This window comes from Eublepharis macularius, chromosome 4 (genome assembly GCF_028583425.1).
Source record: "Eublepharis macularius isolate TG4126 chromosome 4, MPM_Emac_v1.0, whole genome shotgun sequence".
NCBI classification, from domain to species: domain Eukaryota; kingdom Metazoa; phylum Chordata; class Lepidosauria; order Squamata; family Eublepharidae; genus Eublepharis; species Eublepharis macularius.
The window spans coordinates 74,654,308-74,679,291 of NC_072793.1; the positions used below are offsets into that span (position 1 = coordinate 74,654,308).

The following is a 24,984-nucleotide window of genomic DNA, read 5'->3' on the forward strand; positions in this document are numbered from 1 at the left end:
CATATACATAGTACTATGTCCTATGGGAGGGCGTTATGTACATTTGGTAATGTGTGAATAGTTATACCTGTGTTAATGTGTGATGGGGATACAGGGTTCTGTCTCCCACCCCCAACCTCTGGAGCACCTCAAATGGAAGCCAGATCTCCAGTGCTGAAATTCTGTATTAGGTATAACATTTAGAACTGAGCTATCCATAACCATTGCTTTTAGCACCTAGTATAAAGAACTTGTGGTAACCTTTTCAGGGCCATCCTACACAAATTTGGTTTATAAAAGTTGTTTAGAATAGTATCTGGCACACTAAATGCTATTCCCCCTTCCTGTTGAAAAATATATAAAAAATATTTATTGGAATCACCCCCCCCCCATGTAAACCTATTTCTCAGTCATAAAACTGAACAGAGCTGTTTATGCAAGTTTATTGAGTAGTCTGCTTGACAGATGTCTGTCCTAGAACAGCTGTGCACATGGGATGCTTTGGGAGGAAATGCCAGTCTTAAAATCTTTAATTTTTTTAAATTTCCAAAACTTGCAAACAGAACTGATATAAACAAAGCTTACATTTGAAGAGCCATTCTGATTCAATATTGTTAAATTCCTCTTTCCCACTCACTCCTCCATATAACTCTACTTATGCTAATGCTTGTCTTCATTTTCTACTACTTTATTTACAAATGTTGTGACTTTTCCAGTCTTAAAACTCACCATATTTGAGAAAACTTCACGAATTGTCTCAAGAACATGATCTCTCCCCGTGCTCCGCCACAGCAGCTTCACTCATCTGAACAGGGCCTACTGCAGAGTTTGCCTTGTAAATGGGCAAAATCAACAACTGCTCATGCATGTGCATTTCCTGCTGTGGCCCTAACCTTATGGAATAGCCTGCTTGGTGAAGTTTTCAGGCTCCCACTCTCCTGGCTTTCTGCAAACTGCATTGTTTCAGCTCTGTATTTGTGTGTTTTCAGTTTCTGCAAATTTTGCATTTGCATATCCTATTGCATTGTTTAGTGAATGTCCCAGTTGTTGATCATATTGACTTACTGTGTAATCTGTCTTGAGTGTCAGTGAGAAAGGTGGCCTATAAACAGACAAACAACAGCAGCAGCAGCAACATTCTATTTATATACTGCCCTTCAGGACAACATTCATTCAGAACTGTTTACAAAGTGTGTTATTATCCTCACAACAATCATTCTGTGAGGTGGGTGGAGCTGAGAGAGCTCTGAAAGAGCTCTGAAAGAGCAAGGTCACTCAACTGGCTTCAAGCAGAGGAGTGGGGAATCAAACCTGGCTCTCTAGATTAGAATCCTGCCACTCTTAACACCAAACTGGCAAGTAAGGAAAGATGATTATCTGTTTCCATTGCACATTTTCTTAAAATCCAACAAACAAGAACACCAGCAGCCAGAATGAGGAATGGGATTGGATGTACTTATTTTATTAACTTTATTTACAATCTGCCTTTCTTGCTGAGATTTAGGGGACATTATATGAAATAGAACTATGAAGACAGACTGACTTCCCCACAAGAAACAGGATAGATACCCAGCTACTATTTATTTTGGACTGCTAGAAAAGTCAGCCTAGTGAACTGATTTCGCAAACAAGAAGTTATTGAAGTGAAATAAAGAGAGGATGAAAAAAAGAATAAAGCAGTGGGGTGGCAATGAGAGGAGCATGTATGAATGACAGCAAGATAAAATCTGACAGTGTTTTTGCAAAGGTTTGAGAGGCCAATCTTACCTGCCACTTCCAATGGATGGAAATGCAATTGATTTCAGTTTCTTCTCATCTGCCAGAGCTAAGCAGTTTTTCACTGTCTTCTCCAGTAATTCTTCACACTTATCTGCACCCCAGCTGGGGCTATTGCAATGGATCACAAACTTAGCAGGCAATCCATGGCCTGCACTGACAACAGCTGGTTGGAAACAGAAAGCACATTTTGATTACTTTATTCATTTAAAGATTTTTGTTAAAAGTCCAAAGGAGATGAAACAAATCAAGACTGCTTAATGAGTAAACTGCCTAAAGAAATAACATGACTGCACATGTACACAGTTATAATGATCTTTACATTTTTTGTAGAGATTGTATTTAAGATTATACTTGTCTGATTAGTACGTTAGCAAGTGAAATTTGGCTGCTACCAAAAACTGACCTTCAGGTTGACATAACCCTCACTTTTAATTATGCTGTCTCCTGAGATAGTTATATTTGCTGTGCTGCAATTGTTTGTGATGAATTGCTTTATCTCTATTGTGTCCTTTTTTGCTATCATTCTGCTATTATTTGTGTGCTTGCCTATGTCAGTACAGTAAATTTATCTTTGACTAGCATTGTAGGAAGACATGTGCTATTTGAAAAACTGCTCCTGTTTTCTAGAAAACAGAGAACAGATCCGTTCCAATGACAGCATTATGTAAACGAGTCAATTTCAGCATGAAGGAGGACACCAGCAACTATATCAATGGCTCTGTTCTTGAGCTCTCCCATCAGAGCACATCAACTGTGTGAGATACCCACATTCTTCCACATAAAATGAGAATAATTCAAGAGCTTGTTAGTTCTCACTGTATCCTACTAGATTCCAAAATGCTCAGAGATCTTAGGATTTCAAGCACATATTCTGTTGAGGCTGTGATAGGAACTTGAAAATGAAGCTCCTTGAAGCTATCGACAAGGTTGACCCTCAATGACTTCTTCCATCTTTAGGGCGAACCCAGCCTGCAGGTTACCACAGAGATGGGTGACCTGAAGGAAGTCAGGAGATATCTAGAACAACACTAGTGGAAAACTCGTACTGAATCTGACAGAATGGGCTACAGAGCCCACTAGAAGACCTATGAAGCAGCAGTGACATCAACAAAGAAATGTTACTTCTCTGCTACCATTGCATCAGTGGGGAGGGCGGACTAAAAATCTAATATAACAAATAATAAATAAATAGTTCATGACCATCCCAACTCTTTAAAATATCCTGACATCTGCTGACTCCTAAATCTGAGCCTTTATTGTCTCAGGAATAGACAATTAGTTGTGATACTTTGCAAAGTTTGTTGCTGACAAAATACCATGATCTGGATGCTGGTTGTAGCACAGGTCAGACAGAAGAAATGTTTGGTACATTGGTTGTTGTGGATTTTCTGGGCTGTATAGCCATGGTCTTGGCATTGTAGTTCCAAGACCACGGCTATACAGCCCGGAAAATCCACAACAACCATCATTCTCCGGCTGTGAAAGCCTTCGACAATACATAGTCTAGTACATTGTCTTTTCAATTTATGGACCATTTTGACCCAGTAACTGAGAACACTGAAGCCACTACTTGTGCCCTGGATCCTTTCCATCCTGACTGCTAAAATTACATAAGGACCACATCAACAAGACTTTGGTGTCTATCCTTTAGCCACTCAAAGAGGTGGTTATATGACTATTACTTCAAAACCATCCCCACAGAAAAATGATGTGGCCAGTTATGGCCCAATCTCTAATTTGCCTGGGCAAAGTGATTGAGAAAGCCATAAAGGACAAACTCCAGAACTTCTTGAATAACGTATTTACTCTGGACCCTTTTCAGTCTAGCTTCAGGCCAGGCTATGGAACAGAGACAGGTGGCTTTAGTTTCATCTGAAAATAAACCAAGGCCATGCCTCTTTGTTGCTCTTACTGGACTTATCTACAGCCTTTGATTTAGTGGACCATGCCATCTTGTTGGAGGCAGGAGGCGGTATCAGGGGTTACCTGCTTGGGTCTGGCTCAAATCATTCCTCAGGACAGGTCTCAAAGGGTTGCCATTGGAGACAAGTTGTCAGCAGTGTACAGCCTTTCCTATGGGGTTCCACAGGGTGCAGTTCTATCCTCCCATGCTATTCAATCTCTATGTAATGCTCTTAGGACAAATCAATCATAGTCTGGGGCTGGCTGTCATCAATATGGTGATGACACATAGCTCAATAACTCATTCAAATCTCCTGATGATGTAGCAGAGGTTCTGAATCAATGCCTATCTTCTGAGATTACACGTCTAAGAGTGAACAAATTGAAACAAAATCCTGACAAGACAGTGGCGTTGCTGATTGGGAAGGAGATCTTGAAGGACATTGCGTCTCCCACCTTTGATGGAATTCAGCTGACCCTTGCTGACTAGGTTAATAATTTAGGGGTTATACTGGATCCAACATTATTGGTGGAGAAGTTAATGCAGCTGCAAAAAGCACTTTTTGCCAACTTAGTTTAGCCCAGAAGATGGCCTCTATCTTGACCGGGCCAATCTGGCCACCTTGATCCATGCCATGGATTCATTACAGTAGACTACTGTAATGCAATCTACATAGGTCTCCATTTAAAGTCAACTCAGAGACTCCAGTTGGTAGAGAATGTTGCAGCTCAATTATTATCAAGAGCTAGACAGAGCATGCACATTATTTACTTTCTGCCATCACACCACTGACTGTCCATCAGTTAAGAGGTTTAATTTCAGGTATTGGCTATCACATACAAAGCCCTTCATGGTTTTGGACCCTCATATCTGCAGGACTGCCTCTCCTCCTATGGTTCGCCATGGCAGCTTTTCTTATCTGAATAGGGCCATCTGCAGTTGACACCTTGCAAATGGGCAAGATCAATAACTGTCTGTACACACATATTCTCTATTGTGGCTCCCACTTTATTGAATGGCCTGCATAATGAGGTCAGAAAGGCTTCTACTCTCTTGGCATTCTGCAAACTATGCAAAACTGATTTATTCAGAAAGGCATTTTTACAAAAATAAAAGGGATATGTTGTAAGAGAATAGTTCAGGAAGATACTTTAATAAAAGTGACAGTGGACTATACTACTATGTATATCTTAGTGAGAAAGATAGACTATAAGTAATGTAAATAACAATAACACTTAAAAATTTCAGAATGGATTTCAATCACACTATCTAATATCACTGATACACAGACTTTTGATCTCCCCATTTTTCTGAGATTTAAACTGCACCTCCTGCTGTGTCCAATGGCCCGTTCTTTTTGCGAAGCTCAACAACGGCCTCCATGAATTCTTTTCCGCCTTTCTTCTCCAAAGTGCTTCCTGTGCAAGGACAGAGTTGTGACTGTTCCACATCCGAAAAGTCATCCACTACTTCAGATAATTACACAATAGCTTTCTATAACCAAATTTTTGGGGACTGCAAAGTAAGATCTAAACCTTTGGGGACTAGTTCAGAAGTAACCATTCGTTCTCTCTTTTTAAAAGGTCACCCTCCCACATGATTTTATTCTGTCTGAAAATGTTTCCTGATGCAATGCTCAATGTCAACCAGCAGGGCAGTGACATTTCTAGCTGCTTTCTCTCACCAGGCAGTAGATATTGTTCTAATGCACACCCTAATTAAATGGCATTTGTTTGATGCATGAACTCTTTTCTTTTTCTGTTACAGATTGCTTTAAAGACAAATTTGTCATAAGAAGAACTTGAAACTCACCTCATCTTCATCCCTGACCCCAACAGGTGGCCCCCGGGAGTGAAACAGTCTTGTGAGTGCAGCGGACTGCTTTACTTGACAACTGCCCAGCTTGTTGAACCACCTTTAACCAAGAGGAAGAGCCTCAGAAATAAGTAGATTCTCTAAGGAACATATTCCTCCACTGAATTGCTAACTGCAGCTAAAGAAGCTTAACAATGCTGCTCTGGGAGGACGTGAGCTGCACGGTATAAATTACTGCTTTAAGTTGACACAAAGGCAGTCCACCACTAATGGTTTAGATCTTATTTTGCAGCTTTATCTTAATGCAAAAAGTAGCCCAAAAAAGTTTATTCCTATTTAAGCATCCAAATCACATTGCATTTTGTTTGACAACTACACAAGTAGCAAGGCAAGGGAACAGTGATATTGATTCTGGACAGATTCTGGATTTTAAAAAATGTACTTTACAAGTTGATTCCTGCAGCCAAATCATAAAAACATTTACTTAGAAAGTAAGTCACGCCTATTTCAATATAATTTACCTTCAAAGTAAGTGTGTCCCTATGGCTGCAGTTCTATGCACACAGACCTGGGAATAAGCTTTAGCAAACTCTGTGAGACTTAATTCCAAGTAAACCTGCCGTAGGTATTTAAAATCAGAACATGACCGTATTTTATGCAATGAATTCCTTTTAACAATAAGGAGGGACTGCAGTTTATGATAGAAGTGCACATATTATATGCTCAATTAAATTTCTATTTGATACTTTGTATTTAAATTAAGTATTTAAGAATGACTTCACAGATTAACTTTGGCACAATTCTAATAATATATCCTTCTATGTAAGGGATATGAAATAAATCCTAAGTGGTTTATTACATTCTCTTTAGAGATAATTGGCTGGAAGTGTACATTTTATCTCTGTTCAGAAAATGGGTTGTCATTTGTAGATAAAAGTACTCAAATTGGTACCTCAAACAGCCCAGAGACTGGTCCAAGGGCACACGATAATTATACTGTTAAACATAAACTGCCTGGTCAGTTGCCTGGCAGCCATGAAAGTTTATTGAAGAAAGATCAGTCTAAGTAATACTTTTAAATGTGTCCACATTGTCAAAATATGTAATTATCTCCACAGCAACTGAAGATAATCTCTACAGAGACAGTGCAATTAAGGAATCTGACTAATTCATTTCATTAATCTGACTCCAAGACAGCCAGAAAAGGGGCAACTACATCACCTCAGCAAGGATGTCTCAGTACATTCTGGTAAAATGAATACTGAATTGACCAAGAAAAAGTTTCACAGGAACTAATGCTATGGAACCATTCCAAAATCGTAAAATGATTTAAAGGGATATATTTCTCTTCACTGTGAAGTATATTAAAATTTGGTGTGGTCTTTTAATCTATTTTTCAAGATTTCCTTAATTTTTTTTTGTCCAGCTGGGCTTTGACTCTCAAATTCTGCATTTTTAAATCTCTGATATGCACTTGGCAAAAAAAAAATGGTTAGTCTTTGAGGTGCTACAAGGCTCTTTGTCCTTTTTCATCCCTTAAGTAACACTCCCAGGCATATTTCTATTGTATGTTAGAGATGCCCAAGATGTTTTAGTGCCCTAGGCAGAAAATTCAAAAGGTGTTTCCAAAGTTGGTATATATGTAATAATAAACTAAATAACTGACATTTGCTGCCTCTTCCATTGTACACCAATACTGACTGGCCCTGATTGACGTTTAAATATTGGCATGACTTAAATTCTGCTTGTTTCAAATTGAGAAGTATGGCTTTATAGTGATATATCATAGCTGTGTACAATAGTACTGCTAGCTGCATATAAGAAATGGAACTCAGTTGTTCTACACACTTTATATCACATTAGCAGGAATTTTCATTAATATTCTGCTTCATAACTTCCAGGTTAGTGTCTCCTTGTTCACAGGCATACAAATATATGTTATTCCCACAGAATAAAGTCATTATTTCATGCTGTTAAGCAAGCATTGATATAATGGTGAAACAGCCTAGGTCTGAGCAGTTTTCAAAATATTTCCCCAATATATAGTGCTGTTAGAAAGGCCTTTATATGGAAAAAAAGTTAATCATTTGAAGCTAAGCATGTATGCACTTCTACTCTTTCTTCCAGCAGTCGCAGGCAATCAGAAGGTCAGACTCTACAGAATGGAATAATCCAGGTTTAGTTTCTTTCCCACAATTTAGAGACTTGCTTTAAAAGCATTTCCTCATATGTTAACATAACTTTGCAGATTTTACAAACATTATTTTAAGGGATAGAATATAGTTTGTTCCATGTACAATCCTGCATAAATCAGTTGCAACCACTTTCAATGTAAGTCAGGTTTTTAAAAAACACTTGGGGAACAGTAATGTAGGAAGAGGCTGTAGCAGGCTAATAAAAATGCATGTTTTCTAAAGTTATCATCACTACACTGGCTTTAGGGAAGGCTGCAGTTGAGCAGTAGCAAGGAGTCAGGCCTGGGTGAGTCATGCAAGTCATGTGGTATCCAGTGGTTGTTTCTGGGCCGGGTCCCAATGAGTCCTCTCTTAAAGCCCGAAACAGACATGGAAAGAACCCTGTCCCCTCCCTCTGTCTTTTCCTTACAGAAACCAATCAGGAATACTGACCTGTTCCTTGGTTGCCTAGTAGCAGCCACTGAAAGCATCTAGTTAAAGCTACAGGAGCTCCTTTAATCATTTTGGGTTTTTTAAAACCCCCCAATGTTTTTTTTTTTTTTTTTTAGATTTCAGATTTTTCTACAAATCTGTGGCATTTTTTTTCAGGTGTGTAGGAAGATCTGTCTTGTCTGTTCATGGCTCCAGTTTCTGGATGTAAGTATCCTCAGATCAGGACCATTTTGCTATTAGTAAATAAAATGTGTCTTGTAGTATGTGTTGGTTCATTTTCTTGTGATTTCTGATCTGCTTGTATTTAAGTTTTCCAGCATGGAATCGCTAATGGTTAGGACTAGTTTCTACCTCAGGGATCCTATCTATAAAAATAAGTAAGAGAATGTCTTCTGTGTAGTTTCTGAATAATATGCCGCACATATGTGTTATATATCCTGCCAAGTAATCTGCAGCTGAGCTCACCTGCTTGTTATTTGCTTAGCATGCCTGTTTAATTCTTGTGTTTGTGACACCATCATTGTATGAAATGTGTTCAGTTGGTATTTCATAGATAGCTATTATCTGTGGATGGTTTTACTTGAGAGTTGTGGACTTGGAGGAACATGCAGTAACTGATCAGCGAAGTGTTTTTTATGGTTCTGTCCCTTGGACCACTTAAATGACTGGTACCACCCGCAAGCTGCTAGTTTGTAACTGACTAGCAAAACAATCCTCAACAGATCAAATTATATTGCAATCCACCTACTTCTTCTTTACATGATACAAAGAGCTACGTGAAACTAGACGTAATATATCCAAAGGAAATTGTCTTTGTTTTTCTTTTGGCTTCAAGGCACCATATTTATTATAAAATTTGATCAATTTCATTTGTTACTTTGCCTTACGTTGTATAATCTCTGAGACTCAACACCCATGAAATGATCATGTATAGTTGTCGCTATAGGTATAAATGTGGAGTTCAGACAAGGAGCCTGGAAACTCCAGCTATGCAGTCCGTGAGCATAAATTTTTAAACAGGCAAATTCACAACAAAACTGGCCAGTCCTTATTGCCATTGAATTAACTAAATAAGCCATCAAGGAAGCAGTGTTTTCTTTTAGTGGCAAGCAGCCTAAGCATGACAAAAAATTAGAATATGAGTTTGTTGCAGAATTTCTAGGGCTTAAAAATAAGGACTTTGTACGCCTCCACAGACGATGAGGGGTGTCATGTCACATAGTTGTGTATTACACCAATGTAACTGTCTTGTGTTCCCCAAAGAATTCTGGGAATTATAGTTTAGAATGGGTATTGAACATTCTGTTAAGAGATTTGCCCCCAGGCCCACAACTCTGGTTCCCACAGTGTTCCCTGGAAACAGGGAACTCTGTGGCATAGCTTAGGGAACCAACAGTTCTTTGATTTCTTCTAATCAAGACATGCATTCCCTCTGTCCCCCTGGCCCAGTAAATTGAATTGCTTGTTCAGTAAAGATCCTGATTACAGACACATTTTACATTTATTCAATTTGGCACTTTAGTATGTTTAACATTGGACAGGACTGCTGGAAGTGAGAAAAGAATGCAAAATCTGCAGAGCAGGGACAAGCTTGTTGTTGCTGATTGGTCATGCATACACATACAAACTCTGCAGCACTGAACTCTCCATTACCTACTTCACCACCGGTGTAGAAGTCAGAGTTTGTCGGGTGAACGACAGCATCACTGTCGATTGTGGCAATGTCAGCCTGAACAACTTGCAACTACAACAGGTAAACAAATGTGTATCAACCATGTTGGTTAGAGACCCAGAACAGGATCTACATTTTTGTATGTACCAACATTCTTGTTATCCTACCTTTTGGCTCCAAACTGTGTGCCGTAAACAATAACAACATCAACAAAAATTCATAAGCTGTGTAAAGGTGTGTGTTGGGAAGGGGATACAGGGGTGGAGAAGCAGGAAGTATGTTAATTCTAGTTTTTGACCAACAGATCAAAGAAGTCATGTGGCAAACTTTTTGAAAAGCATTATTAGCAGCTAGCACTTTCTCGACTTTGAAGTAACCTGTAAAAGTGTAATCTCACAGAGAAGGATGACAACATCCACTGTCCTTTACAAAGGCATTCCAAGTCCAACAAAATAAGCAGTTTCTCTATTTTGATAATTCATTGACAGCCCTTATGTGACTTTTGTCTTGACTATATTCTTTTAAGAAGTATTTACCAATATTGGGAATTAAAGCAAATGTTAGCTTACTGCACTTTTAATGTCCTACTGAAAGCAGTGTGTTGCTTAAATCTTCCCTTCAAACAAACAGGATTTAAAAGTACTTAATGTTGGCTTTGCTATTAGTAGCTTTGTCTATAAGTATGTATTGATTTTAATAACAACAACAATGTTTGATTTATGATTCAGGACAACTTAACACCCACTCACAGTGGTTTACAAAGTGTGTTATTATTATCCTCACAACAATTACCCTGTGAGGTGGGTGGGGCTAAGAAGCTGTGACTGACCCAAAGTCACCCAGCTGGCATCAAGTGGAGGAGTGGGGAATCAAAGCCAGTTCTCCAAATTAGAGCCCTGCCGCTCTTAACCACTACACCAAACTGGATCTCCACATTTGTACTTTAAGCCATGCTATTCTATATTTTTTTTCTTGGTGGTTTATCACTTTAACTGAAAGATTAGGATAAAGAAAATAAAGATTATTTAATCTTTTAAGATATCTCATCAATGCTAAAAATTTCAGATGGGTGACTGTGTTGATCTGCAGTAGAACAGCAAGATTCAAGTCCAGTGACACCATAAGGACCAACAAGATTTTCAGAGTATGAGCTTTTGAGAGTCAAAGCTCCCTTCTTCAGTTACTCAGATCTTGCTGGTCATCTATGGAAAGATTTATTATGACTACCTCTCTCTGATGTAAATGAACCCATTAAATTCACTGTTCCCTTAAGAAAATATGAAAAAATTTAAATGTGAAATAACAAGCTACTGCATGCAATTATCTACAAATAGGTAAGATTGAGATCTGTTCATTCACATGCATTCTCCTATAATGGCCCCCACACTTCTATCATTTTGTAGAATGTACAAAACAGAAATGATCAGGAGGGCATTAGAAATGTAATATAATGTGGCCACTCAGGAGATCATATTTATGAGGGAAAAGGTTTGTAATCTGTTGCAATGCTTATTTTACAGATTTATCTTCTATATTTATAATCCCCTTTCAGTGTTATGGTATATTATGCTTTAGATGAGGTTTCCTTTTTGCTTGTTTATCTGCATTGTTTTCCAAGTCTGTAATCCCTGTCCTACTACATCGTTTCCATAATGCCTTATGCAGTCTGTTTGAACAGTTTTTGTTTTCTATTTTGTAATCTGACTTGAGTCTGAGTGAAAAAGGTGGGCTATAAATAAAATAAAATAAAATAGATTAATATTGTTACATATGCGTGTTAAGCAAAATATGACTAAAATATAGATACTTTCTATTGCAGCTTTTAACACTTTTTATCTCTATGACTACCTTAATGTTAATGAAAACAGAATTATGTTCCAGAATAGAGAAACTGCTTATTTTGAAAATAATTTGATGATTTATCTATATACATATAGATATATATGTATGTTTTCTAAGACTCCACAAGAAACAACCCCCCCACAAAGAACTAACAATCACATTTGATTATTATGGAAAAATATTTCAGAGACTCTGAAATTTGTGATAGCCAATCTGCAACTATAATGTATGGAAATTTGCATATATATAATACAACTGTCTCATAATATGATTTTATGAATTCAAAAATTTCATGAAAATCCCATAATTTCCCACAATTTCCCCATAATTTTCATGTGACTGTTAGTTGTGACAGCCCAATCCCCATTTACCTAGATCATCTTTAAGGTCAATGTCAGCATTGGTGGGATTGATAATGGCCTCCACTTCGAAGCCGGCTAAATTACTGATTTCACTGTGAATAAGGTTCAGCTGAAAAGAAAAGCATGAGGTGGGAAATAACAACAGGACAGTTGGGAAAATCACATAGAGAAGCTGCAGAAAAGTAAGATTTGCAACACAGATGGGGATAGCATCACTGCAAACAAATGTGCAAAATAAAAGGCGGGTCATAAAGGAAGTTATTGGTAAAAGGACACACCGAACAGAATTATGTTGCAAACGCAAGACTCAAACATGATTTTGGATTCTGAGTACTGGAAGGAAACACCTGTTAAACTGAAGCTTTAGCTTACTAAGCTTAAATACCTGATAAGGCTGAATGGGCTATTTAGTCTCTAGCACACATACTATGGCTTCCTGTCATGGCTGGTCAGAGATGGCCATTTTATCACATATGTACATCTTATCTCTTTATACTGAATTATTTTGTTTGTGGTTGGTGAAGGAAGAAGCTAATTTGTTTTTCTGTTTAAACACATTTAGGTATATGTATATACACTCTGTTGGGAAATCTGTTCTGCCTCTTGTTTGTACGAAAAAGTTCACAAGAAATTAATATATTTCTGAATTGCTTCTTTCAGTGACAGTAGCTGAAATTGGTATTTTCATGTCGTTTGTGTAACAAAGCTCAAGTTCTAGCACTACATGAAACCTCTTTCGTTGAGATACAAAAAAACCCTCAAAGTATTTCCCCCTTTGATTACCAGGGACTGCAATGTACTTAGCATTACCATCTCAATTACTTTTGCAAAAACATGGTCTCAAGTCTAGAGAAAACCAGTTGAAGGCATTGGATCTAAGGTTAATCACAAAATACTAACCTAAGTCTTTTTGATTTTAATGGTATTAAGTGTCATTAGGTTTCTCTGGAGTGGTGTAATTTTTGCTTTATTGGTTATTTTGACGGTAAGTTGGATCCAACACAAAGACAACAGGCCTTCCTGGCATTCTTCTCCACTCAAACAGTCCTTTCCAATTTATTCCCAGGGTTTCAGGATCCACATGGAATAAAAGCCACACAGGTCAGGAGGCCACAGTCGTGAGGTGGAAAATTGCTCCCTTCTTCTGTCAGTGGAGCTCCACTGACAGAACAAAGGATCTTCCCCTCCCAGTATCCTAATCCACATAACTATTAGATCATGTGGGTCCTGTGAACCCATGAATAAACTGGGATCAGAAATGGGGGAAGGGAACGTGGAAAAAATCTGCAACCATCAGTGGCTTTACCTGATGCATTGTGGGATCAAACCTGTTATTTAATTAAATAACATTAAAAGGAAAAACTGGACATATAGCAGTTTTTGTAAATTAAAACAAAAGTGCCAAGAAAGCAGCTCAGTCCTCAAAGTAGAAGCACAGTTCTCACTGAAATGAAGGGAGCTGTGTAGGAATGAGAGGGCTGGTCCGAAAACCAAAAATATGCAAAAAAAAAAAAAAAAAGCTTCCTTTAGTGCTTCCACAGCAAGTACCACAATAAAAAAACATGGGCATGTCTATTGTTCTGAATGAACTACACAAAGACCTGCAGTTAAACATCCCCTGGAACATGGCAATTATTTCATGCACCTCAAGTGCTCTTTATGCATTTTTACAACAAAACAGTTTGAGCCTTGTGTTTGGCTACAAGGAACTAATGTTTCCCAAAACAAACAAACAAACAAATAAATAATCAGGTCCAACTAACATCGAAGAAAAAACATGCATGGAGGGACTCATGACTTACTATAAATTTGAGAAAATGTAAATGTCAAATGTTAACCATCCTTTTTGTTTTCTGTGTCCCACGATTGTCAATATTCTATAGGATCATGTAGCAAGTGCAGACCATTGTGGTTATTTAGTGTTGCAAATTCAAATTATCCATCAGGGGATTACTCCTGCAAGAGTCTCCATGTCTGGACACAAATTTATGTGTAAGAGTTTCCTAGGCTACAAATGTAGCTTACTTTCCAGTTTGCTGTGGGGTGGTGGTAGGTTTTTTTGCTATATGTTAATAGAAGTGAGGAGCCTTTATTTAAAAGATGCAGCTTCATGTAATATTGATTCTGTCTGCAATACATGGACTTATTCAGATCTCATAATAGTGATAAAATATAAAGAGTGGGACACAGAACTGCATGCTTCCTCCTCATTGCCTTCCTTGGGCATCTTAATTGTCTTTTAGGGGTTAACTCTATGTTACAGACAAATGTCTGTAACTGTTTATTCTTTAAAATGAGAAGCCAGCCCTGGATGACCCTAGAGTGCAGACGGTTCAGGGAAGCGAGAGAAAAATATTTTCCCTGCATATCATTTTTGTACTTGAAATACCTTCCCCCCATGTAGCGGGGTCACAGGTACACAGTAACTCTTACAGACAAATGGCTGGAATTCTGTGGGGAGAAAATCCATTTGGGGGAAAATATTTGGAGCAGAGAAATAAGAACAAAAGGGCAGGTATGCTCAATCAGAGCAATGGTTCATCTAGTCCAGTATCCCGTTTCACACACTGGCCAATCCAATGTCCCCAGAAGGCCTATAACCAGGACATGGAGGACAGTCATGGAGGCCAAAGGCTTCCTTCCACAGTTACCCCCCTTCCATATTCAGAGGGTTACTGCTGGAAGAGCTGGTAGAAAAGGGGCTGAGTACTCTTCCCCAATGATTCTATCCTTCTCCTACAATGCTTCTCTTTTATAAAAAAATAGCATCACGGGTGTTGTGCATAATATATAATTAGCAATTAAGGTTCCTGCTTAAACAGGATATAAGGAACCTGAGTACATCAGCACCTTTGGTTCTGAAATAACCATTAGTCATTGTTAGGGCAAGTGGGGGGCATTAATCTAAATTGGAAAGGGCATGGGGATGCTGTTGTGTGATCATTACTCCAATGGGCCACTTATGATTCAGTTCAATGATGATCCAAATTATATCTGAACCAGTCCATAGCTGCATCTATTTAAGCTCCTGATTTCAATGGAAATGTAAGCATGACTAAGTAGACACACAACTGAAACATATGAGTACAGTTTTCTCCTTGTGGGTCCATGCAAAAAAGGAAGGAAGCCTGTGCTCCTATGGGTCTGTATGCACACATGGTGATTATACACTGTTCACTCAACAAGTGAACAGTGCTGCTAACACATGCAAGTGTTTATTTCTTCTCTGTGATTTCACAGGTAACCTTCATTGCAAAATGGAGCATGTCCCTGTTCACAGAAGGGGACAAAGAAACCCTGCCTGCCTGATTGTGGCCATGGCAATCTGCTAGAAGGCAAAATAGTTGGTTTTAAACATAGAAATTTTTTTTAAAACCCACTATTGTGGAGATACTTAGAGTAAGTCTGTACAGACAAGCTGATGGTTCTCCACAGGCACTTGAAAGCAGCTCTGTGCTGTCAGCAGCTGGAGGGAGCAATTAGAAGTGGGACACCAATGTGTGGGTGACAAAAAGGACAATAAGGTAGTTAAGAGGCTGCTTCAAATTCAGCATGGAGTATTTCAGTTCCATGTAGGAAAATCACATTTATACCAATAGATATATTAAGTACATCTGTGATTATTTTGCCACATGTCAATCTACTAGTAAGCTGCAGCAGGTTCACAATATATTATCTCTTGTCTTCACTGCTGAACAGATTCTAATTTAATTTCACCCAACATTAAATAAGGTTAAAGAGCCAGATAAAAATACTCAAATGCATCTTATAATGCTGAAAATACCTAAGAAGCAACTCATTATCAGTCAATTCAGAAATCCATTCAATCAAATATGTATAAGTCAAGATCCAAAGCTACATATCAATAGACCTTCATTCCACATTGCAATCTGTTTTGAAAGCCCCCTCAGTTTCAAAAGAGATGTGTTAGTGGCTTGGGAAGGTATGTGCAAGAAACACAAGCCCATGTTGAAGTACATTTTTTCTATATCTTTATTCATCCATTGGCATGTTACTTCCTAACAAGAACTAGAATCAAATGTAGCTTTTAATATTTAATGGATGTATGTTGACACCATGTCTGCATCATTTTCACATCACCAGATTAAGACAGATGTCATATTAACATATATTTTAAAAGGCCACTAATTAAAATAAATATTTTCTAGTGCACATATTCAAGCCTTCTGTATCCCCAAGAGAAAGTAAGACTCTTGAATATAAAATGTATGTATAACAACAACTTTTTCAAGCAATTTTGGGTCACAACATGAATTCAATATGAAGTAATTAACCAAAGAAAACAAACATATCAAGACAGCAAAGAGACCGATTATTTGTGATTTATATAATGCAATGTTGTATGTACATTCCAAATTTAAACATTTTTCTCTCTGTAATACTGACATGATTGTTTGTGACAATAGGTGACTAATATAATCTTTTGGGGCATGCTGTGAGAGCTGAACCACGTTTCCAAATACACTTTCAGCTTATAACATGCATACAAGGACAGGGATATGAAACTGGCGAGCAGGAAAGGGACATTTAAACCTCCCTTCACTCCCAATTCTCCCTTGCAAATCCTCCTGCCAGGTTTAGCGTTCCCACCCAACCCAAGAGACTTATTTCCAATCTCATAGTTGTCTTGAAGTGGTGGAGTGTGTATGAAGGAATTTCCAGGGGGGACAGATAATGGCTATAGTGACCTTTCTGGAGATTTTCTCTTGCAAGTGCCTCCTAACCCTATATTACCTTCTGGACTTTATTTCCTGTTATTCCCCTTCCCATGACACATTCATCCATCTACCACCACCGGTTGCCTGAAGACCTCTTATTCTCCATCACAATTCTGTCCACCCCACCCCTTGCTGCCTCATATCCATGGCTCCCTGAAGTTGTACATTATACCCATTCTCCCTTCTCCTTTGCATTTATCTCCAAAATCCACCTTTTCCTTTCATTTTCATCTTCAACTGTAAGCAGATTTTATGTATAAGTAAACTGTCTCTGCCTAGATTCATCACCCACCCACTTGTTTTTCTCTTCCCCTTGCTTTCCTGTTGTTTATTTTAGATTGTAAGGTTCTTGGAGATAGAGGCTTCTCTGCTTCAGCCTATGGAACTCTGTAAGAAGCCATTTATGCTGATGGCACTGTATCGATAATAATTACTTATCTAGAGAGAAAATGTGCTTAATGGCCAAGGAGATGTACTCAGTATGGCATATGGAGAAGAATTTCATAGATAGGTGAACTTCAATTAAGTATAGAGGCAGGAACATACCTCCAAAGTAAAATAAGAATATTTAAATCATATGCACAAACCTACCTTCTGCCCAAGAAATAGACTTTTAGTGGATAGGACAGTGAAGCCATCTGTTGGTGTGCCTTCTGTTGTGCTGTCAGCACTTGCTGATTTGCTGACTTCTCCCTGTTTCTTCTCATACAAACAAACAAACAAACAAACAAACAAACAAACAAACAAACAAACAAACAAACAAAACTTTAAATTGATAGATACAACCATCCTAGGTATATGTGGAGGGACAGCTTGTATACTGCAGATACCCCATGGGTCAGAGAAACTGCCAAGGGCCGCTTATAGGGCTTTTGTCTCTGTAGAACAGACCATCAGCTCACTATGGGCAGGTGTGACCTTCAGGTGTGACCCTTCTAAAGCATTATAATACCCTTTCCTGCTGCAGAAATAGAGCATATTCCTCCACGAAGCCAGCTGGATGACCTTGGGCACAGCTTCTAGGAGCTCTCTCAGCCCCACCCACCTCACAGGGTGTTTTGTTGTGGGGATAATAATAACATACTTTCTGAACCGCTCTGAGTGGGCATTAAGTTGTCCTGAAGGGCGGTATATAAATCGAATGTTGTTGTTGTTGTTATTATTAAATGTTTATGCAATAGCCCAAAACTGTAGTGAAGTTGCTATGCTCCTTTTATAGTTGGTGATGATCAGTTAGACAAAATGAAGGCAATCTTGAAAAAACTGCTGAGAATTATGAGAATTTGAATCAAGAGGAAGATTTAAGAGAACAATCCTAAGTAGGTCTATTCAGTCCCAAGAAAGTATTTGTAAGGCTGCACTGTAAGCCTCCATGTATAGTCTGTACATTTTGCATTTGTATAATGTTATTTTTCATGGTGTAACTTTCCACTGCTGCTTGGAAGCATTCCCATACCTGAAACAGCTTAGGGAGCTAATAAAATTGTGTCCTGCCTCCCAACCCACCAGCACAGTGATTGATGCCCTTCTACCCAGCTACTGTGGCCCGGTACTGGTGCAGGACCCAGACTGAGTGCACCAGGCTATTGCATTGGCATAGAGGGGTTATGCTGGTGTAACTCCTAGTTGGCTCCCAGGGCACTTTCAGCGCCCCCCCCCCCCAACCTGAATTTCAATGTAAAATTGCTACCTCCTCCAGAGACACAAGATTGCAATCTACGAAATGGAAATCTTTCTGCCACAGACATAATAGTTCTTGAAACTAACTCTAACACCATAACCCAAGTTCTACATTTTGACCAGCTGGAGAATTGGTTTTTTTCAGTACAGAGAACAGGCTAAAAGGGACATCTGAGGAGGGAGAACACTAAAAATAAATAAATAAAATCTATGGGTAACTACCATACTAATGAATGACCAACACAAACTGAATAAGGTAGTACTTCTGCCAGTTGAACCTGAAACAAAGGAAACCATCTTAAAGAGAAAAAAATATCTTGCTATCTCCACAGCAGCAGAATATATATATATATCTGAAATGCGCTGGCCAAGCAGGGAACATAGCTTCTATCAAAGCTTCCCTTGCATTCAGAGCTGTGTGCACATACTCCCAAATATGGGACTGTCCAAGCAGAATATTTAGTTCATGTTGTACAAGTTGACTGAGCCTCTTGTGAAGCTGCCTCAACAGGTGAAGTAGCTGTAAATAAGTGGAAAACATTTCCATGGATCCCCCACCCCCTCCACAGAGATGGTTTCACAAACAGGACTTTGACTATATAGGGATTTTCCTATTTAATAAGAAACCAGAGAGAAGGGCTGAATAGGCATTGACATCTGAGTACAAGAACCTTGAAGGCTGATCTTGATTGCAATGGAAAAACATGGAGGTGAGCAGTATATGATCCACTGCCCTTCCTAGAAGGTAGTTTATATAGATAAGCTTTCTTCTAACAGAACAGGATTAAGACATTTATATAATCATATATATAATTCTCAACATGGCCCCAACTGTGGATACTTAAATTCAGACATAAGAGCCATGAACAGTCAAGACAGATCTTTCAACAGACCTGAAAAAGCCTAAGGTTGAAGAAAAATCTGGAAAAAAATACACTGGGTGTGCGTTAAACCTCCTCAATGACAGAAGCATCACATGTAGCTTTAAGAAACTGATGCCCTCTAAGATTGCAGTGGCTACTGTGGAGATTCCTAAGCAACCACAACAATATTGCTAGCCTTCAATCCTTGGAGATAAGATCAAGACGGGTAGCCATGTTAGTCTGTCTGTAGCAGTAGAAAAGAGCAAGAGTCCAGTAGCTCCTATAAGACTAATAAAATTCATGGTAGGGTACAAGCTTTCGTGAGTCAAAGCTCCATACCCTACCACAAACTCATGAAAGCTAATACCCTACCACAAATATTGTTAGTTTTATAAGTGCTAATGGACTCTTGCTCTTTTCTACTTCAATCCTTGGTTTCTGTTAGTAAAAATCAGAGGGAGGGGGCTGTTTTGGCCATGCCTGCCCTCCTCTTCCTGCCCTAGAGGGAGGACTCATCAGGGCCAGACCAAGTAGCAATGAATAGGTGACTCACTACTACATGACTTGCATGAATCACCCAGGCCCAGTGGGGACCACTGTTTAGCAGCCACACAAAAGCCAATGTGATGTAGTGGCAGGAGTATCAGATTAGGATCTGGCGGACCCACGTTTGAATTCCCACTCTGTCATGAATGGGTGTACTTGGGCCAGTTACTCACTCTTGGTGTAATCTACCTCACAAGGTTGTTGTGAGGATAAAATGGAGGACAGGGGCATAATCTAAGGTGCTTTGGGTCCCCACCGGAGAGAAAGGCAAAATATAAATAAATAATAAAGCTGAATACTATGGAACTGGGGAGGTTGATGAGTAAGGAGAGAAGGAAGCAGGGAAAAAGAAGAGAATATGTGGGCTGCCAAGACAAGAGAAAAAGGAAGTCGTGTAGGGAGGAGATACAGGGGAAATGAAGTGACTCTTGCGCATCCTTGCAAGGTTCCCTTTCATATGCTCTAAATATTAAACATCAGAATACCTTTGATTTCCTTGCTCCTTTCTTGCCACCTGTTTTCTTTGCTGTGGTTTTCTTCTGTGATGGAGATTTTGCCTTTTTAGCAGGGGGCGGAGTGATAATAGCTTCCAGTTTTCCTTTTGAACCTCGCTTCTTTGCCAGCAGCTCTGGGTGAATGTTTGGTAATACACCACCACTAGCTATGGTGACACCTTTCAACAACTTAAATAAAATAAGAAAAAAGTACTTTTAAAACTGGAAGGCCCCTTGCAACTGAAGACACAGAAAAGCATTGCTTTAATTTTTCAGTTCCTCGCAAAGCAACATGGTTACATCGTGGTTTTTTCAGTCATAACAGTTGCAGATAGTTTCCCATTCCTGTAATTACGCTGGGCCAACTACAAACTTCTTCAGAGATCGTTATTTACAAATCTGGATTTATGAAAGAATTTTTTAAAAGGACTAAAGGAAATCCTAGCCATTTAATAGAATCGTTTCTTACCTGATTTAACTCTTCATCGTTTGCTACAGCCAACAGGATATGTCTAGGAGTGACACGTCCCTTTTTGTTGTCCCGTGCTGCATTTCCAGCCAATTCAAGAATTTCCGCTGCCAGGGAAGATTTAAAAAAAAAAATCTTAATTAAAACATAACTATATTTGGATGAATAAACCTCCAAAAGCACTGAACAATGTCCCTTGCAACTCATAGGTAAAAATTAAGGCATTATTTGAAAACTGATTGTAATCTCAGACACAGGAAACATTGCTTAAACTTTCAGATCTATAAAAATGACTTAAGAATTTATAACCAGATAAAACATGTCTCATACAACTGCACCATTACCCAGTTTATTCCCATTTAACTTTAGTTTAATAATGATAATTAAGAGGCATGATGTCACTGCCAGGGAAAACCGTAATTCCTAGAGATATCTGAGGAAGAAAGAAGATGCTCTTTGTGGCATTTTGCCATTTATGAGACATGTGTATTGCTGCCTCACTGCTTTTCTTAGCGTTCCCAAGAGATTTTCACTGCCACCAAAGGCAGTTCTATCAGTTTAACTTGTAGTATAGGACATCTTTGTTATATTTGGTAGACTGACAGGATGGTGAGTGTGTGGAGGTGGCTGTGAGGTAAAAGGGGATCTTCCACTCAAGATAAAACAGACTTTTTGTTTCTACAGAAATAAAAATTATTTATAAGTACATATGCATAATGATATCAGAGTAGTTCATAAGTGTAATGGTTTCAAGATTGGTACAGATCTTCAAACATTTCTAAATGGACTCAGTCATAAAGACTTATTTCCTTAGTTGCCACTTTTCCACAAAGAAAAGAACAAACAGACTTCCCTCAGATTATAACACTTCACTCCTCCTCCCTCTTTTCCCAGAACAGCCCTGATCAACATTAGAACACCACACTGAACCCTTTCCCTTACAACAACTCTTACTAAACTGCAGTTTACTCCACCCCCAGGCTACCATGTAATCATAACATACTTCACTCACCCATCCAGCCCCCCTTTCTTCTCTTAGAAGCCTGCATTTTAAACTATAGTAAACATACATTCAACCCCTTACAGTACCTAGCTGAAATAAAACAAACATAAATATTTACATGGCAAATCATGAAAAGGACTGACACAGTGATGTCACAGTGACATTACACCATTGCCAATGGTACCTCCCAGGCTCCTATTCTAAGAATAAAATGGAGTAGGGAGAACTACGTAAGCCACCCCGAGCTCTTTGAAGAAAACTTATTTATCAGTATGCTACTGTATCTTTCAGAAGGTCCATCTTCCAATTCTAGTATATCTTGCAAAATATTCCAGCTTATCAGACTAGTCTTAAACCCCTTCTGCGCCAGGGGACATAAATCCTCATTTTCCCTTAAATCAAGCCAAAAGGTATGGAATTGGCTTGTTTGTGCCCACTTTGACATTCAGTATTAAAATTTTTATCTTTGGTACCCAGATATTTAGCACCCTATACAATATTCCCACCTGTGCCAAAACTCCCACTATACTTTCAAACCAGTGACTCATTGATCCTGCCTGGATGTAAAAAAAAAAAAAAATTAAAAAGAGGAAAGAGGGGAGCTGGGAAGAATTGAAAGGAGGGGAAGGGGAGTGGCTGGCTAGATGAGAATAGCCAATCACAATGCCGTGGGCTGGCAGGGGGCAGGAGAGGGGGGAGAGTATGGAACGGACTAAAGACTATACACGGGAAATAGCCTATTGCAAAGTAGATTTTTAAAAAATGTTGCGGTATAAGCGCTCCCAGGAAAGCCGAGGAAAATTCGCATGGTGGCCAGAGTGACTACTCATGGCAGCAAATCTGGTGCAGAAAGTCATGAAAAAAAAGGCTGCAGTATGGGAACTGAACCAGTGAAACTGATCTGTGTAAACTTTGACTTTGGATGGCTTCCACATGGGCTGCCTGCTCCAAGCCCAATGCTTTTGAAAAGCAAGGTTCTTCTTCTTGCTTCCTCACAACATTGTGGCATATTCATGCACCTTCACAGGTTTCCTCAGTTTTTCTCTGATCTTTCTCAAACCTGCTTTGCTCTACAGTTTTTGGAAATATCGCAGCAATGCCTATATAGCTTGCTTTGTGGGAAAATTTGGATTTTCTGGGGAAATTAGGACTTTCCAACCCAAATGGCAGCCATTTCCTCCCCTTGCCAATGGAGGTGCTTTTAATTGTTTCATTTGTCACTAGAATATTATTTTTAATCAATGTAGTGTTGTAACCATAGGCTTGATATGTTCTCTGAATTCTCAGGTCTCTTTTTTTTAAAAAAAATGTCTCTTTCCCCCTCCTTTACAGGGATATAAGGGGAAAGGGATATCTTTGCAACTGAAGTGGCTAGAGACATTTTTTTAAAAATAGAAAGCTGGGAATTCAGAGAACCTACTACAGTGAAAGTTACAATCGTATATTAATATAACAGTGTTCTAGTTCTATTAAAAGAAATTCAAAAGCCCTGGTGGCCCAGGGGAGATGGGCGGCTGCTGGTGGGGGACTGAGGCAGGGAAACTGTGGAAAAACTTGCTATGTAGAAGCAACAGGGAAAACACAAAACCTCATCCCCATGTGGAAGGCACCCTAGTATACCAAGAACATATGAACAGATTGCAGATATGGCTGAGATTTAATAAATATTATGTGTACCTTGAATGGTCTGTTTTGTATCATTCTCCCACATGCTAATATATATATAAAATATCAAGTGTCATAAATGTTATTTAATAAATTTACCTTTAGAATATAAAATTGCAGGAAGAACACTGTAACTACATTAACTTCATGTATATGTAGGGAGATCAACGATATCAAACAAAACAAAGAAAACAAGCAAACTACAGCTCATATCACATCAAGGATTAGCTTCATGACTAAGCTGACCTTTATATTTCTCTGGCTACTATAATCATGACTACTATGATAAGACTGTGACACTTACTGGAAAACCCTTGACTTTCTAGACGAGCTACAGATTGCATTTTACCAGTAATATTAAATATTTTTTCAATATCCTTGTATTCCTTAAAAATCATACTGAAGAGTATTTTATGGCTTCAGACTGGTGATTTAACATGATTTTATATGACTTAGGATAAAACTTTCTGATAGACAAACTTTTAATTAAAAAACTTAGCAAGTTAATGAAAAGGGTGAATGCAATTTCCATGCACCCCATCACATGCTTACAGAATCCCCATGAGCTGAGTATTCAGGGCCATTTCATTTATTATAATTCCAGCAAGCCAGAGAAATGATTTTGCTATTATCACTTTGTCTGGAATTGTAACATACAAATCAGCCTAAGGCCATGGCATTTTAGAAGCTAACACCTGCTGTGCTCCAGATGCTGTTAATGCTCTATGGAGTCATGTCTTTTCTTGGTTCACCTGAGACTAGTTATCCTTTGCTACTGTAAAACAAATAGTCCTCTAAGTTCTTAGAAAGGAAATACAACTTTGACCTGGAGATGGCTTGAGGGCCAGGCCTGATCTTTCAGAAAGGCACCTTGGATACCCAAATAGGATAGTATTCCAAAAGAGGTCATACAGACTGGTTTACAGGGGATGGCTGATGCTCACAGCTCACTGACTGTAGCCTCAAATGATGACTTGCTCAAGCGAATGAGGCATCAGAAATTAACAGCTACAAATTTACCTTTCATGTCAACTCAAATATTTTCTTTTTTAGTGGAGCCAATGTTCCTTATTCATAATAAAGTGATGAGAGAATATGCAACATACATGTAGAACCAACCTGAAGAGAGATTAACTAAGTAACATTGGTCAGCAAGGGGAGATATACATGAATGTTTGCAAAAGGATTCTATCCATCGCCCCACAAGAAATAATCACATTCAGACATAAGCACAGCATTTTCTCTTCCTGTTTTCTACACTAAACTTAGTTGTAAATCCAATTAAGAATCTATCTATTTAAAAATACCATGGAAGATAATGCAAAAGGGTTCTTGCTACCAAATTGTTCAAGTATTAATTGTGGTTTGACATTTTCTGATGCAGCCCAGGAAGGCACAACAGAAAGATAACTGAGTGAAATAATAATAATAAAGTGAAACATTAAGAATCGCTATAGCCTCTTTAGCCATTAGCTCTTATAAGCTTATCATGTCAAATGAAAATATCTGCCAGGCTAATGAAACATTTGTTCGAATGGGTACAGAA

At 38.6% G+C, this 24,984-nt stretch overlaps 1 protein-coding gene across 8 annotated transcripts in view; it reads right to left on the bottom strand.

Moving 5' to 3' along the window:
• The window catches only part of LOC129327475 (core histone macro-H2A.1), a 55,485-nt gene that overhangs the window by 1,741 nt on the left and 28,760 nt on the right, over positions 1 to 24,984 (bottom strand). For 2 of the 8 annotated variants that reach the window (XM_054976164.1, XM_054976163.1), the window contains exons 3-8: positions 20,771 to 20,877; positions 20,293 to 20,490; positions 17,310 to 17,417; positions 11,989 to 12,088; positions 4,990 to 5,079; positions 1,747 to 1,921 (exon numbers count right to left, since the gene is read on the bottom strand). In XM_054976164.1, the coding sequence (XP_054832139.1) occupies positions 1,747 to 1,921; positions 4,990 to 5,079; positions 11,989 to 12,088; positions 17,310 to 17,417; positions 20,293 to 20,490; positions 20,771 to 20,877 (778 nt within the window). Of the gene's footprint in view, positions 1 to 1,746; positions 1,922 to 4,989; positions 5,080 to 5,473; positions 5,577 to 9,756; positions 9,848 to 11,988; positions 12,089 to 17,309; positions 17,418 to 20,292; positions 20,491 to 20,770; positions 20,878 to 24,984 lie in introns of those variants that run through there. The other 6 variants (XM_054976165.1, XM_054976166.1, XR_008596830.1 and 3 more) reach the window with 6 other exon arrangements.